Here is a 14717-nt window from a genome sequence, read left to right on the forward strand (position 1 = left end):
GAGGTGGTCGCTACAATGCGCCCATAAGCCTGCTTCAGCACAAATTTACCACCACACCTGGAAGGTGTTCTTTGCTTGGTGTTTCCCCGCTAGGATTCTCGATCCCCAACATTTTGGCTTTTCTCCAGTCGGGCTTAGAGAGCCCGGATAGCTCAGTCGGTAGAGCATTAGACTCGGGCTTTGCCCCAGGTTCCCTCAGGAGACAAATATCAGCCTTATCCATCCTGTTCCAGCACAGAATTGCTATCAATTTGCAGGTGAAGACTTTTCATTCAGGGAGTCTCCCACTTGGTACCTCCCTATAAGGCGCCTATGGACGCCTGGGACCTTAACATGGTCCTAAGTGTTCTGCAGGAAGCTCCATTTGAACCGCTTCAGGATATCTCTTTGAGGTACCTTTCCTGGAAAGTGGTGTTCCTAGTGGCCATCACTTCCATCAGGCGGGCTTCAGAGCTGGCGGCCCTATCCTGCCGAGCTCCGTTCCTCACTTTCCATAAGGATAAGGTGGTCCTCAGACCAGCCCCTCCTTTTCTGCCGAAAGTCGTATCCTCTTTTCACATTAATGAAGATGTTGTTTTGCCTTCATTTTGTCCAGCACCGGTGCGCCATGTGGAAAAGGCTCTTCACACGTTAGACCTGGTAAGAGCCCTCCGGAGGTACGTGTCGTGGACGGCACCCTTTCGTGAGACGGACACGCTGTTCGTTCTCCCCGAAGGGCGCAGGAAGGGACTCGCTGCCTCAAAATCGACCATAGCCAGATGGATTCGTTGGACGATTCAGGAGTCCTACCGCATTAGAGGCACACCGATTCCAGCAGGGATTGGAGCGCATTCTACCCGGGCAGTGGGCGCCTTTTGGGCGCTTCGGCACCAGGCTTCGACGGAACAGGTTTGCAAGGCAGCAACCTGGTCCAGCCTGCAAACATTTGCCAAACATTATAATATCCATGCTTAGGCCTCGGTGGATGCGAGTCTGGGTAGAAGGATTCTCCAAGCAGCGGTGGCGTACCTTTTAAACAAGAGGTGCATGTAGCTTGGATCGGTGAGTCAATCTCCCACCCAGGGACTGCTTTAGGACGTCCCACAGTATCTGTGTCCCCCAATGAGGCGAAGGAGAAACATGGATTTTTGTGATAACTCACCGTAAAATCCTTTTCTCCGAGACGATCATTGGGGGACACAGCACCCACCCTATTAGCCAGTTGGCTCTGTTTCTGTTTAGTTAATACACATTTATTTATGTGATATAAGGGTGGTCCTTTTCTGGACATGTTGTACCTGTATTAAGCTTGATTTTGTTGTCCTCCTACTGCTTTGGCACCAAACTGAGTTCCGCCCGCAATAGGGGCGAGGGTGTATATGACGGAGGAGGAGCTAACCTCTTTTTTTCACTTAGTGTCTGCCTCCTAGCGGCAGAAGCATACACCCACAGTATCTGTGTCCCCCAATGAGCGTCTCGGAGAAAAGGATTTTACGGTGAGTTATCACAAAAAATCCATGTTTTTGGGCAAAAAAAGCAGTCATATTTATCCCAATATATTACCAGTAAAAACTTCAGCTCCCCAGACAAAAAACAAAGCCCTCACCCAGCTCCATCCACGGAAAAATAAAAATGTTACGGTTCTCAAAAAATTAATATTGAAACCAAATTTTTTTTATCTCTTACGTTAATTTAAAAAAATTTGGTATTGCCGTAATCATACTGACCTGAAAAGTTACATTTCATGGTCATTTTTTAATGCCCAATTAACACCATAAAAGCAAAACCAAAAACTCTGCCGCGGTTATATTTTTTCGCCATTTCATCCCACTTGGAATTTTTTTCCCCCGTTTTTCCATACATATTCGTAGTATAATAAAATTAATAGTGTCATTCAGAATGCCAACTCGTTCTGCAAAAAAAAAAAAAAACAATTCAAAGGAAAAATAAAAAAAAAAAGTTCTGGCTCTTGGAAGAAGGAGAGGAAAAAACAAAACCGTAAAAATTGCCAGGGTGTTAAAACAGAAAACAGTCCAGCAATTCAATTTTCTAGGACAGTCCTAAATATGTAGGACTCCATAAACCCAGACATACAATTTTTGGTGGAAAACCCTTTTATCTGCCAGGTCAAGTACATTTTTGAGGTTGATCCTAAGATTGGCTGATTGAGAAGTCACCAAGAATTGCCTATACATCCCATGTCAAGTAAGAAGAAAGGGGTCATCACCTTGTTATTCGGTGGTCTTACTAAAGTCTTGTTGACCAGATTGCACCAGGATGGATGATACACCTGGGCCAAGGTCCACCTAAATTCTGATTGGGTTCCTCATGTGTTCATCTTTATGGTGGATAATTAGAGGGTTTTATTCCCATCGAAGAACGGAGTGTAATCGTATTAGTTCTGTCTTTCAGGGCGATTATGTCTGGCTGGACCTCAAGACGGGTCGAGAGTTTGATGTTCCGGTTGGAGCCGTGGTTAAGCTGTGTGACTCCGGTCAGATCCAGGTCTTGGATGATGAAGGAAATGTAAGTGGTGACCACAGTTAACCTTGACTTTCCTCCATAATTACCGTTTCCAGGAAGCTGAGATTTAAAGAGTTGTTTGCAAGGGCTTCCCACCGTAGAGCTGTCCCAATGCTTGAGGGTACACTCAGGTCAGGACTATCTCTAGGGTTTGTCGGTAATTAAGCTTAAGAAATGAGCATCGAACCCTACCCTAGACTGCCAGGAATATGGATAATAAATCCTTCCCTAGACTACCAGAAAAGCAGGGATTCTCCACTCCAAGACCCTAGGCTACCGGAAAAGTAACTGATTCATTCTACTATCCTAGACCACTAGGAAAGTAAGCATGAATAACCTTAGTCTACCAGAATATCTCTTCACTCCCCTGGATCACAAGAATCTCCACTACCCCTGATACCTGGTGAAGCAGACAGGAGACAAAAAGGACAGTAGTTAACGAATCTCATCACTATTCGAGTTCACTAGGAAAGATGGTCGAAAATATCTCCACTGCCCTATACTACCAGGAAAGCAAGCATTCAACCTTCCTTGACCTTAGGCTACTAGGCTACCAGGTATGGATGCTTTTGTACACTAAACCACTAGAGAAGTAGCCTAAACCTACTACCCTACATCATAGGGAAAAAGAGAGAAAAATGTCTACACTATCCTAGACAGCCAGGGAAACAGGCATGAGTCCTTTCACTTTTTTAGAACACAAGGGCAGCAAACATGAATCTCTCCACTACTGTAGACCACCAGGGAAGCAAACCTAATCCTTCTACTTTCATAGACCACATGGAAAGGTGTGAGTCCTTCCTCTTCCCTAGACCACCTGGGAAGCAAGCTTGAGTTATTCTACCTACCTTGACCATAAGGGAAGCAGGCATGAGGCCCTTAGTTTCCTTAGACTACCAGGGAAGCAAGCATGAGTCCTTCCACTTCCCAAAACCACAAAGATGTCAGTCATGAATCTCTCTGCTATCCTAGACCACCAGGGACGTAGGCGTCAATCCCTCCTCTACACTTGACTACCACGGAAGACATCATCGGTTCTTCCATTTCCGTACACCAAAAGAGAAGCAGACATGGGTTTCTTCACTACCCTAGATTACCAAGGAAGCAAGCATGAATCCCTCCACTACCCTAAACTATCAGATATCAGTAGGTATGAATCTTTTCACTACCTTGGACCACAAGAGAAGCAGGCATAAAACTTACTGAATACAACCGCGGAAGCAAACATGAATCCCTTATCCATAGACAACCAGAAAAGCAGGCATAAATATTTCCACTACCCAAGACCAACATAAAAGACCACCAGGTAGGCAGGCATGAATCTTTCTATTACCCTAGACCACCATGGAAGCAATTATGAATCCCTTCAGATCTCTAGACCACCAGGTAGGCAGACCTAAATCTTTCTACTACTCTAGATGACCAGGTAGGCAGGCATGAATCTTTCAACTACTCTAGACCATCAGATTGGCAGGCATGAACCTTTCTACTACTCTAGACCATCAGGGAAGCAATTATGGATCCCTTCAGATCTCTAGACCACCAGGTAGGCAGGCATGAATCTTTCTACTACCCTAGACCATCATGGAAGCAATTATGAATCCCTTCAGATCTCTAGACCACCAGGTAGGCAGATATGAATCTTTCTACTACAATAGATCATCATGGAAGCAATTATGAATCCCTTCAGATCTTTAGACCACCAGGTAGGCAGGCATGTATCTTGCTACTACCCTAGACCATCAGGGAAGAAATTATGGATCCCTTAAGATCTCTAGACCACCAGGTAGGCAGGCATGTATCTTGCTACTACCCTAGACCATCAGGGAAGCAATTATGGATCCCTTCAGATCTCTAGACCACCAGGTAGGCAGGCATGAATCTTTCTACTACCCTAGACCATCATGGAAGCAATTATGAATCCCTTCAGATCTCTAGACCACCAGGTAGGCAGATATGAATCTTTCTACTACAATAGATCATCATGTAAGCAATTATGGATCCCTTCAGATCTCTAGACCACCAGGCAGGCAGGCATGAATCTTTCTACTACTCTAGACCACCCGGTAAGCAGGCATGAATCTTTCTACTGCCCTAGACAAACAAGGAAGCAAATATGAATCTATCCACTACTTTAGACCACCAGGGAAGAAGGCAGAAATACTTCCCAACCTAGACCACCAGGGAAACAGGCATTTTAATCTCTATATGTAAACGGTCTATTTTTATAGAATTATACATGGGGAGGAGGACTTTTTTGCCGTGTTAGTGAAATTCTCTAGACAATGTTCCAACTTGACAAGGATTTTTCTTCCATGACTAACAGAATAGTGGCTATACTGAGTGAAGTAGTGTGAAATGGACCTTGTCTTCAGGGCTGCCATTTTGTTAGTAACCATAGTGTGCCTTGCATGACATAGACAGCACAGGAATGATCGTCAAGTCCTTTGGTTCGTATGAAGAATGGCCCTTTAAAAGACCTTATTATCAAGGAATGTCTATTATATTGATCCGTTTCACTTACAGGAACACTGGATATCTCCACAAAATGCAACAAACATTAAACCGATGCACCCAACATCCATCCATGGAGTGGAGGACATGATCCGCCTGGGGGATCTCAATGAGGCCGGGATCCTGCGTAATCTACTCATTCGATACCGGGAGCACCTCATATATGTGAGTCGTCTGCATGATGTATTGTTGCCGCTCATTTTTTACGATTTGGAGGAAGCTGTGATGGAGCAGTTGAGAAGATGACAAAACATTAGTGATTGGTCCGCCCCAAATCCTGTGTTGCAATAGATCCCTTGTCTAGGAGAAGGGAAAGGGTGAAAGAAACATGTAGCTTGCAGTCACCTTTGTGTAATAGTTACAGACCAGAACCTGAAAATGAAAACCCACCAAAACTCCAGCCATCCAAGCTCGATTGTACCGATACAAAGCTCCAAACCCTCTGCAGTAGTTAGATGATAACATTCTGATTGACTGAAGCCACCACTAGGGGAGCAGTAGAGCTTACTAAATACAATTTATGCATTAAGCCCAATAGTAAAACTGTATGTAGTCAGCTCCCCTTAGTGTTGTCTGCAGGATGCAACATTTTATCATGGACGGATTTTTATGCAGGGGATTTGGAGCTCTGTATCAGAAAACTGGAGCTTCATATCCTAAAAACGTCATGTGATCATATCCCAGCCTGGAAGTGAAAACTATATATGCTGCTCAAAAAAATAAAGGGAACACTTAAACAACAGAATATAACTCCAAGTAAATCAAACTTCTGTGAAATCAAACTGTCCACTTAGGAAGCAACACTGATTGTCAATCAATTTCACATGCTGTTGTGCAAATGGTATACACAACAGATGGAAGTTATTGGCAAATATCAAGACACCCTCAATAAAGGAGTGGTTCTGCAGGTGGGGACCACAGACCACATCTCAGTACCAATGCTTTCTGGCTGATGTTTTGGTCACTTTTGAATGTTGGTTGTGCTTTCACACTCGTGGTAGCATGAGATGGACTCTACAACCCACACAAGTGGCTCAGGTAGTGCAGCTCATCCAGGATGGCACATCAATGCGAGCTGTGGCAAGAAGGGTTCCGGTGTCTGTCAGCATAGTGTCCAGAGGCTGGAGGCGCTACCAGGAGACAGGCCAGTACACCAGGAGATGTGGAGGGGGCAGTAGTGGGGCAACAACCCAGCAGCAGGACCGCTACCTCAGCCTTTGTGCAAGGAGTAGCAGGAGGAGCGCTGCCAGAGCCGTGCAAAATGACCTCCAGCAGGCCACAAATGTGCATGTGTCTGCACAAACTGTTAGATACCGACTCCATGAGGATGGTCTGAGTGCTCGACGTCCACAGATGGGGGTTGTGCTCACAGCACAACACCGTGCAGGACTCTTGGCATTTGCCGCTGGCACCCTGTGTGCTCTTCACATATGAAAGCAGGTTCACACTGAGCACATGTGACAGAGTCTGGAGACGCCGTGGAGAGCGATCTGATGCCTGCAACATTCTTCAGCATGATCGATTTGGCAGTGGGTCAGTAAGGGTGTGGGGTGGCATTTCTTTGGAGGGCCGCACAGCCCTCCATGTGCTCGCCAGAGGTAGCCTGACTGCCATTAGGTACCTAGAAGAGATCCTCAGACCTTTTGTGAGACCATATGCTGGTGCGGTTGGCCCTGGGTGCCTCCTAATGCAGGACAATGCCAAACCTCATGTGGCTGGAGTGTGTCAGCAGCTCCTGCAAGATGAAGGCATTGAAGCTATGGACTGACCCGCCCGTTCCCCAGACCTGAATCTGATTGAGCACATCTGAGACATCATGTCTCGCTCCATCCACCAACGTCACGTTGCACCACAGACTGTCCAGGAGTTGGCGGATGCTTTAGTCCAGATCTGGGAGGAGATCCCTCAGGAGACCATCCGCCGCTTCATCAGGAGCATGCCCAGGCGTTGTAGGGAGGTCATACAGGCACGTGGAGGCCACACACACTACTGAGCATCATATCCTTGTCTTGAGGCATTTCCACTGAAGTTGGGTCAGCCTGTAATTTGATTTTCCACTCTTATTTTGAGTACCATTCCAAATCCAGACTTCCATAGGATATTAATTTTGATTTACATTGATCATTTTTGTTTTCTTGTTCTCAACACATTCCACTATGTAATGAATAAAGATTTGCAGCTGCGATATTTCAATTCAGTGATATCTACGATGTGTTATCTTAGTGTTCCCTTTATTTTTTTGAGCAGTGTGTATATATATAGATATATATATATAGATAATGTGACATTGTACATAAGGTTTTTTAATTACCTACTAAGTGATGACTAATACTCCACTCATTCCCAGAACTGCTTCTAGAATGTTGCTGTTTTCCTAATGGCTTTTCTGCACAGCGCCTGTCACCTCACTTCTGCCCCCTGCTGGTTTATATTACTAACAGTCCATTATTGGAGATCACTTGCTGTATATTCTTTTGGCTTGGATGTTATATTTCATTTGGCAGGCAGCACTTTTTTTTTTTTTAAATGCAGCTTTAGATGTGACTGGAGTACGAGACGTGATATAAAGTATCTGCAAAGTCGCTAAACTTTTGAAGTAATGTGACAATCTGGCAACAGTATCCGCTCGCAGCTCATCCGTGTCACAAAGATACGGGGCTGAGATGTGAGACAGATAATTATGGTCGATCGTAGGTCTCCTCTCTACAAGATCTGCATTAAGATTTAATGTGCGTTGCGGCTGCCATTGTTTGAGCAAAATTAACCCTATCACCACCCTGAATAATTGATGATAAGAATCGGAGATGTGTTCACCTGGGAGACTCTGGTGTGTGACCTTGCATTAATAATGCTGACATGCAGCAACTCTGGGGTTACAGGGGCCGCAGCACTCTTGTGCTTTGCGGGTCTTTCTGGGGTCATTTATTTTATCTTTGTAATTGATGATTATCGATCAATACTTTGTTTATTGGAAGCGTTCCTTGAGCAGATTTTTTATTAGTTGGAGTTCCCATTTACGGTAAGTAAGACATTACTGTTTCGACTGAAGAGTTCGCCCTTTGCAGGACCCCCACCAATCAGAAGAACTGAGGTCTGATGTCTCCCGTTTGACTGAAGTATTGGGTAATCATTAGAGTTGAGCGAAACGGGTCGAAAAAATTCAAAAGTCGCTGACTTTTGGCAAAGTCGGGTTTCATGAAACGAAACCCGACCCTAGGATGAGGCCGGCCACGAGGTCGGCGACTTACGCGCCAAAGTCGCGTTTCAAAAGTTTGTTTTGCGCTCTTTTTCAGCCAATCAGGATCCACGGACACTGTGGGCAACGTGATGACATAGGCACGGGTCACCACCATCTTTCAGAAGGGCATGCAAGTGATTGGCTTGCTTTGGTGGGCGTCACAGGGGGTATAAAAGGGCGTGCACGCCGACCGCCATCTTACTTCTGCCGATCTTAGTATAGGGAGAGGTTGCTGCTGATTCTGTAGGGAGAGCGTTAGGCAGGGAAGAAGACAAAAAAACTGCTTCTGCTGCTAGCGATTTAGCCTGCACAACACACCAGTCACTGTGTGTGCAGTGCAAGGGGAGGCTATATAGTGGTGTATCAGTGGTGTTGGTTGTTGGGCTGCCTTTTAAGGCTTCCTGACAGGCTGGCATTGCTGTTTACCCACTGCTCCGCAAACTGCTTTTTTAAAAGCAATCCCAATTTTTTTTTTTTGTCCTGCTGAGAAGAAAAAAAAACTGCTTCTGCTGCTAGCAATTTGGCCTGCACAACACACCAGTCACTGTGTGTGCAGTGCAAGGGGAGGCTATATAGTGGTGTATCAGTGGTGTTGGTTGTTGGGCTGCCTTCTAAGGCTTCCTGACAGGCTGGCATTGCTGTTTACCCACTGCTCCGCAAACTGCTTTTTTTAAAAGCAATCCAATCTCCCTTATCCTCTAGTCACTTTTGTCACAGCTGTGCCATCGAGCCTGTCACATAGCGCTCAGATATTCATTGGGCCTCACACAATCCAAAAGTGTCCAGTGTCAAAAAGTGTGTGCAGAGATTCAAAATCTCCCTTATCCTCTAGTCACTTTTGTCACAGCAGTGCCATCGAGCCTGTCACATAGCGCTCAGATATCAGTGGGCCTCACACAATCCAAAAGTGTCCAGTGTCCACAAGTGTGTGCAGAAATTCAAAATCTCCCTTATCCTCTAGTCACTTTTGTCACAGCAGTGCCATCGAGCCTGTCACATAGCGCTCAGATATCAGTGGGCCTCACACAATCCAAAAGTGTCCAGTGTCCAAAAGTGTGTGCAGATATTCAAAATCTCCCTTATCCTCTAGTCACTTTTGTCACAGCAGTGCCATCGAGCCTGTCACATAGCGCTCAGATATCAGTGGGCCTCACACAATCCAAAAGTGTCCAGTGTCCACAAGTGTGTGCAGAAATTCAAAATCTCCCTTATCCTCTAGTCACTTTTGTCACAGCAGTGCCATCGAGCCTGTCACATAGCGCTCAGATATCAGTGGGCCTCACACAATCCAAAAGTGTCCAGTGTCCACAAGTGTGTGCAGATATTCAAAATCTCCCTTATCCTCTAGTCACTTTTGTCACAGCAGTGCCATCGAGCCTGTCACATAGCGCTCAGATATCAGTGGGCCTCACACAATCCAAAAGTGTCCAGTGTCCAAAAGTGTGTGCAGATATTCAAAATCTCCCTTATCCTCTAGTCACTTTTGTCACAGCAGTGCCATCGAGCCTGTCACATAGCGCTCAGATATCAGTGGGCCTCACACAATCCAAAAGTGTCCAGTGTCCAAAAGTGTGTGCAGATATTCAAAATCTCCCTTATCCTCTAGTCACTTTTGTCACAGCTGTGCCATCGAGCCTGTCACATAGCGCTCAGATATCAGTGGGCCTCACACAATCCAAAAGTGTCCACTGTCCACAAGTGTGTGCAGAAATTCAAAATCTCCCTTATCCTCTAGTCACTTTTGTCACAGCTGTGCCATCGAGCCTGTCACATAGCGCTCAGATATCAGTGGGCCTCACACAATCCAAAAGTGTCCAGTGTCCAAAAGTGTGTGCAGATATTCAAACTCTCCCTTATCCTCTAGTCACTTTTGTCACAGCAGTGCCATCGAGCCTGTCACATAGCGCTCAGATATCAGTGGGCCTCACACAATCCAAAAGTGTCCAGTGTCCAAAAGTGTGTGCAGATATTCAAAATCTCCCTTATCCTCTAGTCACTTTTGTCACAGCAGTGCCATCGAGCCTGTCACATAGCGCTCAGATATCAGTGGGCCTCACACAATCCAAAAGTGTCCAGTGTCCAAAAGTGTGTGCAGATATTCAAAATCTCCCTTATCCTCTAGTCACTTTTGTCACAGCAGTGCCATCGAGCCTGTCACATAGCGCTCAGATATCAGTGGGCCTCACACAATCCAAAAGTGTCCACTGTCCACAAGTGTATGCAGAAATTCAAAATCTCCCCTGCCCTATAGACACCTTGTACCTTGTTTTACATTACTATATAGTTTGTTGGATTTTGTCTACATTTCTACCAAAAATGAGGAAGGCTGGTGGAAGAGGCCGTGGAATTGGGCGGGGGTTGACAGCTGGTAATGATGGTGTTGGTGGTGGATCTGATGGTAGTGGCAAGAGCAAAATAGGACCGAATGCAGGAGGTGCTGACCCTGCGTCATCGTCTGGCTACATAAGGCCTCGAACGCTTAGTTTTCTAGGAGTTGGCAAACCGCTTTTAAAGCCAGAGCATCAGGAAAAAGTTTTGTCTTACATTGCTGACTCAGCCTCCAGCTCTATCGCCTCCTCTTCTTCAGTTGTAAAAAGTAAAAGCACTGAGTCATCATTGGAGGCTCATGTTCATGAACCACACCTTTCCTTGTGTCCTTCACCCCAACCAAGATTGAAGGATGACGCAGGCCATACTACTGATTACTCCATGGAGCTGTTTTCACATACCATGCCTGGATTATCAAGTCAAATGGTGAATTACCCAGGCCAAGATGAATCTGACATGGAGTGCACTGATGCACAGCCGCTGATGGATGATTCTGCTGGTACATTCACTCAGAGCACTACATTGTCCTCGCAGTGTACAGAGCCAGATTCTGACCCTGATGAGACTCAGGTGCCCCTTCCCGCACACTATACCACCATACACGGTGACACAGAGGAAGGTGCACATGACATAGAAGAGGAGGTGATGGATGACCCAGTTGTTGACCCAGATTGGCATCCATTGGGGGAAGAGGGTGCTGCTTCCAATAGCTCAGATGAGGAGCATCAACAGCAGACATCGACATCGCAAAAGCTGTTATCTGGCAGGCCCGGAGCACTCCAAAGACAGGTTCCAAACATCAAAAGAGTTGCTGGACAGCTTGTCCAGAGGGTCAAAAGATCACAGCGTGCTAGGCCGCAAAATGTCTGCCAAAGTAGGAAGAGTGCAGTGTGGCACTTTTTTGAACAAAATCCTCATGATCAGGCCAAGGTTATCTGTAAGAAGTGCACAAAGACCTTTAGCCGAGGGAAAAATCGGAAAAATTTGAATACCAGTTGCATGCTTAGACATTTAACCAGCATGCACTTGCAAGCGTGGACACAACACCAAACCTCAAGTGCCACATGTGCAACTGATCACAACGAAGGTAGTCAGCAACGCTACATTGTTTCCCCCACTGTAAGCCCACCGGTTAGCACAGCAGCAAATGTTGAGGTGTCGTTGCAAGGCCACAGCAGTCAGGGAATCCCACTGTTATATCAACGAAATACTGATTCTAGGCCATCAGAAAGAACACCAACTCCATCACCATCATCAACCCTCTCTCAGTCCACCCTGTCCACCGCTACTTCCACCATATGCAGCTCTCAAGTCCAGCTCACCCTCCCAGACACTATGAGTAGGTCAAGAAAGTACTCAGTCTCTCATCCGCGTACACTGGGTTTGAACGCCCACATTGCCAAACTAATCTCGTTTGAGATGATGCCCTTTCGGTTGGTGGAAAGCACAGCTTTCCGCGAACTCATGGCCTATGCAGTACCACGCTATGACCTACCCAGTCGCCACTTCTCTCGCAAAGCCATCCCAGCCCTCCATCATCATGTGAAAGACCGCATTGTCCATGCACTCAAGCAGTCAGTGAGCGGAAAGGTGCACCTCACAACTGATGCATGGTCCAGTCGGCATGGCCAGGGCCGTTACGTGTCCATCACTGCGCACTGGGTTAATGTGGTGGATGCAGGGTCCACAGGGGACAGCGGTGGTGGGACAGTGCTGCCTAGCCCACGGTATAGGAAACAGTTGGCTGTAGGCGTTCGACCCTCCTCCTCCTCCACCTCCTCCAGAAGCGAAAGCTCGTCCACAGAGCGCAGTCGTACGAGCACTCCATCTGCAGCTGCCACTGTTGCACACGATGTGTCCCCCTATCGAGCAGCTAGTGGAAAGCGTCAGCAGGCTGTGTTGCAGATGATGTGTTTGGGCGACAGACACACCGCCGAGGTGCTGGCCGAGTACTTGAAGCGACAAACTGAGTCATGGCTGGGCAGTGTACATCTTGAGGCAGGCAAGGTAGTTAGTGATAACGGCAGTAATTTTGTGGCAGCCATAGCCCTTTCAAAACTCAGCCACATACCTTGCTTGGCTCACACCTTGAACCTGGTGGTGCAGTGCTTCCTCAAAAATTATCCGGAGTTAACAGCCCTGCTCCAGAAGGTGCGAAGACTGTGCGCGCACATCCGCCGGTCGCCTGTACACTCCGTTCGTATGCAGAAGCTGCAGCGATTGCTCCACCTTCCCAACCACCGCCTCATTATCGACATTGCAACAAGGTGGAACTCCACCCTGCACATGGTGGAGCGGCTGTGCGAGCAGAGGCAGGCCATAATGCATTTGTGGGAGGATACACGGCCAGGCACTTTGAGAGCAGACATGGAGTTGACAGGTGTGCAGTGGTCGAAGCTGAAAGACCTTTGTAAAGTCCTTCAGTGTTTTGAGGAATGCACATGGCTGGTAAGCGCAGACGACGCCATCCTAAGCATGAGCATCCCACTTATGCGTCTGCTCATGCAAACTTTGACGCACCTTAAGGAGCAGGCGTCTGCAGCCAATGTTGAAGAGGAGGAGGGAATCCTTGATGACATTCAGCCATTGTCTGCTCAGGGACCTCTCCTGGACAAGGTGGAGGAAGAAGAGGAGGAGGAGGAGGATGATGGGGATGATTACTTAGGGGAGGAGGATGCATCTCGTGGGGCAAGTGAAAATGTTGGCGTGGCAAGGTCTGGTACAGGGTTTGTGCGTGACTGGAGGGTTGTGGATTTGCCAGAAAGTGCTCCTCCACCCAGCACTCGCAGTGCATCATTGACACCGGGAACATTGGCCCACATGTCAGATTATGCCTTGCGGATCCTAAAAAGGGACCCCCGCATTGCCAAAATGATGAACGATGACGACTACTGGTTGGCCAGCATCCTGGATCCACGCTATAAAGGCAAATTACAAAACATCATGCCACAGGAGAACCTTGACCTAATATTGGCTAATAAACAAGCAACTCTGGTAAATCGGTTGCTTGAGGCATTCCCAGCACACAGCAGCGGTGATGGTTCTCACACGAGCCGTACGGGCCGGGGGCAGCTTGGCAGAGGTGTTCGTGGTGCACACAGCAGAAGTGGCGTTGGAGACAGGGGTTTCATGACAATGTTGTGGACTGATTTTTCAAATACCGCTCACACAACTGGTAATACTGCATCGATGGAAAGTGACAGGAGACAGCAGTTGTCAACTATGATAACAAACTACTTTTCCTCCCATATCGATGTTCTCCCACACAGGTCATTCCCCTTTGACTATTGGGCCGCTAAACTGGACACCTGGCCTGAATTGGCCCAATATGCCTTACAGGAGCTCGCTTGCCCAGCTGCAAGTGTGCTATCGGAAAGAGTCTTCAGTGCAGCTGGATCAATCCTGACAGAAAAAAGGACCCGTCTGTCAACCCAAAATGTGGATGATCTAACCTTCATTAAAATGAACCACGCATGGGTTTCCAAGGATTTTGTCCCACCTTCCCCTGATGACACATAGGGTGACAGAAAAATGGCTTGCTTTGGTCCACCTCTTCCTGGTACTTCACCTATTTCGCCTTTTGCATCAGCTGAATGTCCAACATCAACATATGCCACTTTCTAAAACTCCCTAACTGTGCTGCCTCCCCCCCCCATGGCCGGGGTCACCAGCTACCGCACGACACCGTGCGAGTGCCGTTGCCCTGGACAGGTGGGTAGGCCGACTCTTGGGCGCGGGCACTGGCACAGGGTCCCTCATAGTGCAATCAAGTGTCTCTGACGGTGGTGGTGTACACCCGCCGTCAGACACACCGCTGTACTATGAGGGGCCCAGTGCCAGTACCGACGCCCACGAGTGGGCCCCCCTTGCTTGGGCAGGGCCCCAGCATTTGCAATCTTTACCTCTCCCTGCTCCTCCGCTGTGTAATCTGGGCCGTCAAATCCATACTGTGCCTGACACCGTCTGAGCCTGCCTCCTGAGACATATATTTTGAATGTGTACGCTATCCATACATGTTATCCAGGGATACGGTACCCTTTCTAACCTTTGTGCAATCACGTGCAATCCATACTGGGCCTAACACCGTCTGAGCCTGCCTCCTGAGACATATATTTTGAATGTGTACGCTATCCAT

At 47.3% G+C, this 14717-nt stretch overlaps 1 protein-coding gene and 1 long non-coding RNA gene across 4 annotated transcripts in view; one reads left to right on the forward strand and one right to left on the reverse strand.

The window, feature by feature from the left end:
* The window catches only part of LOC141051613 (uncharacterized), a 134428-nt gene that overhangs the window by 103221 nt on the left and 16490 nt on the right, over positions 1-14717 (reverse strand). The gene's annotated exons all lie outside the window — the stretch shown is intronic.
* Positions 5035-14717, forward strand: part of MYO7A (myosin VIIA) — a 139774-nt gene continuing 130091 nt past the window's right edge. For all 3 annotated transcript variants that reach the window (XM_073548622.1, XM_073548624.1, XM_073548623.1), the window contains exon 1: positions 5035-5181. In XM_073548622.1, coding sequence (XP_073404723.1) covers positions 5071-5181 — 111 coding nt within the window. In that variant the 5' untranslated portion in view covers positions 5035-5070. The remainder of the gene's footprint in view (positions 5182-14717) is intronic.

The sequence above is a fragment of the Dendrobates tinctorius genome, unplaced genomic scaffold (assembly GCF_039654945.1).
Source record: "Dendrobates tinctorius isolate UK_male_01 unplaced genomic scaffold, ASM3965494v1 ptg000157l, whole genome shotgun sequence".
NCBI classification, from domain to species: Eukaryota; Metazoa; Chordata; class Amphibia; order Anura; family Dendrobatidae; genus Dendrobates; species Dendrobates tinctorius.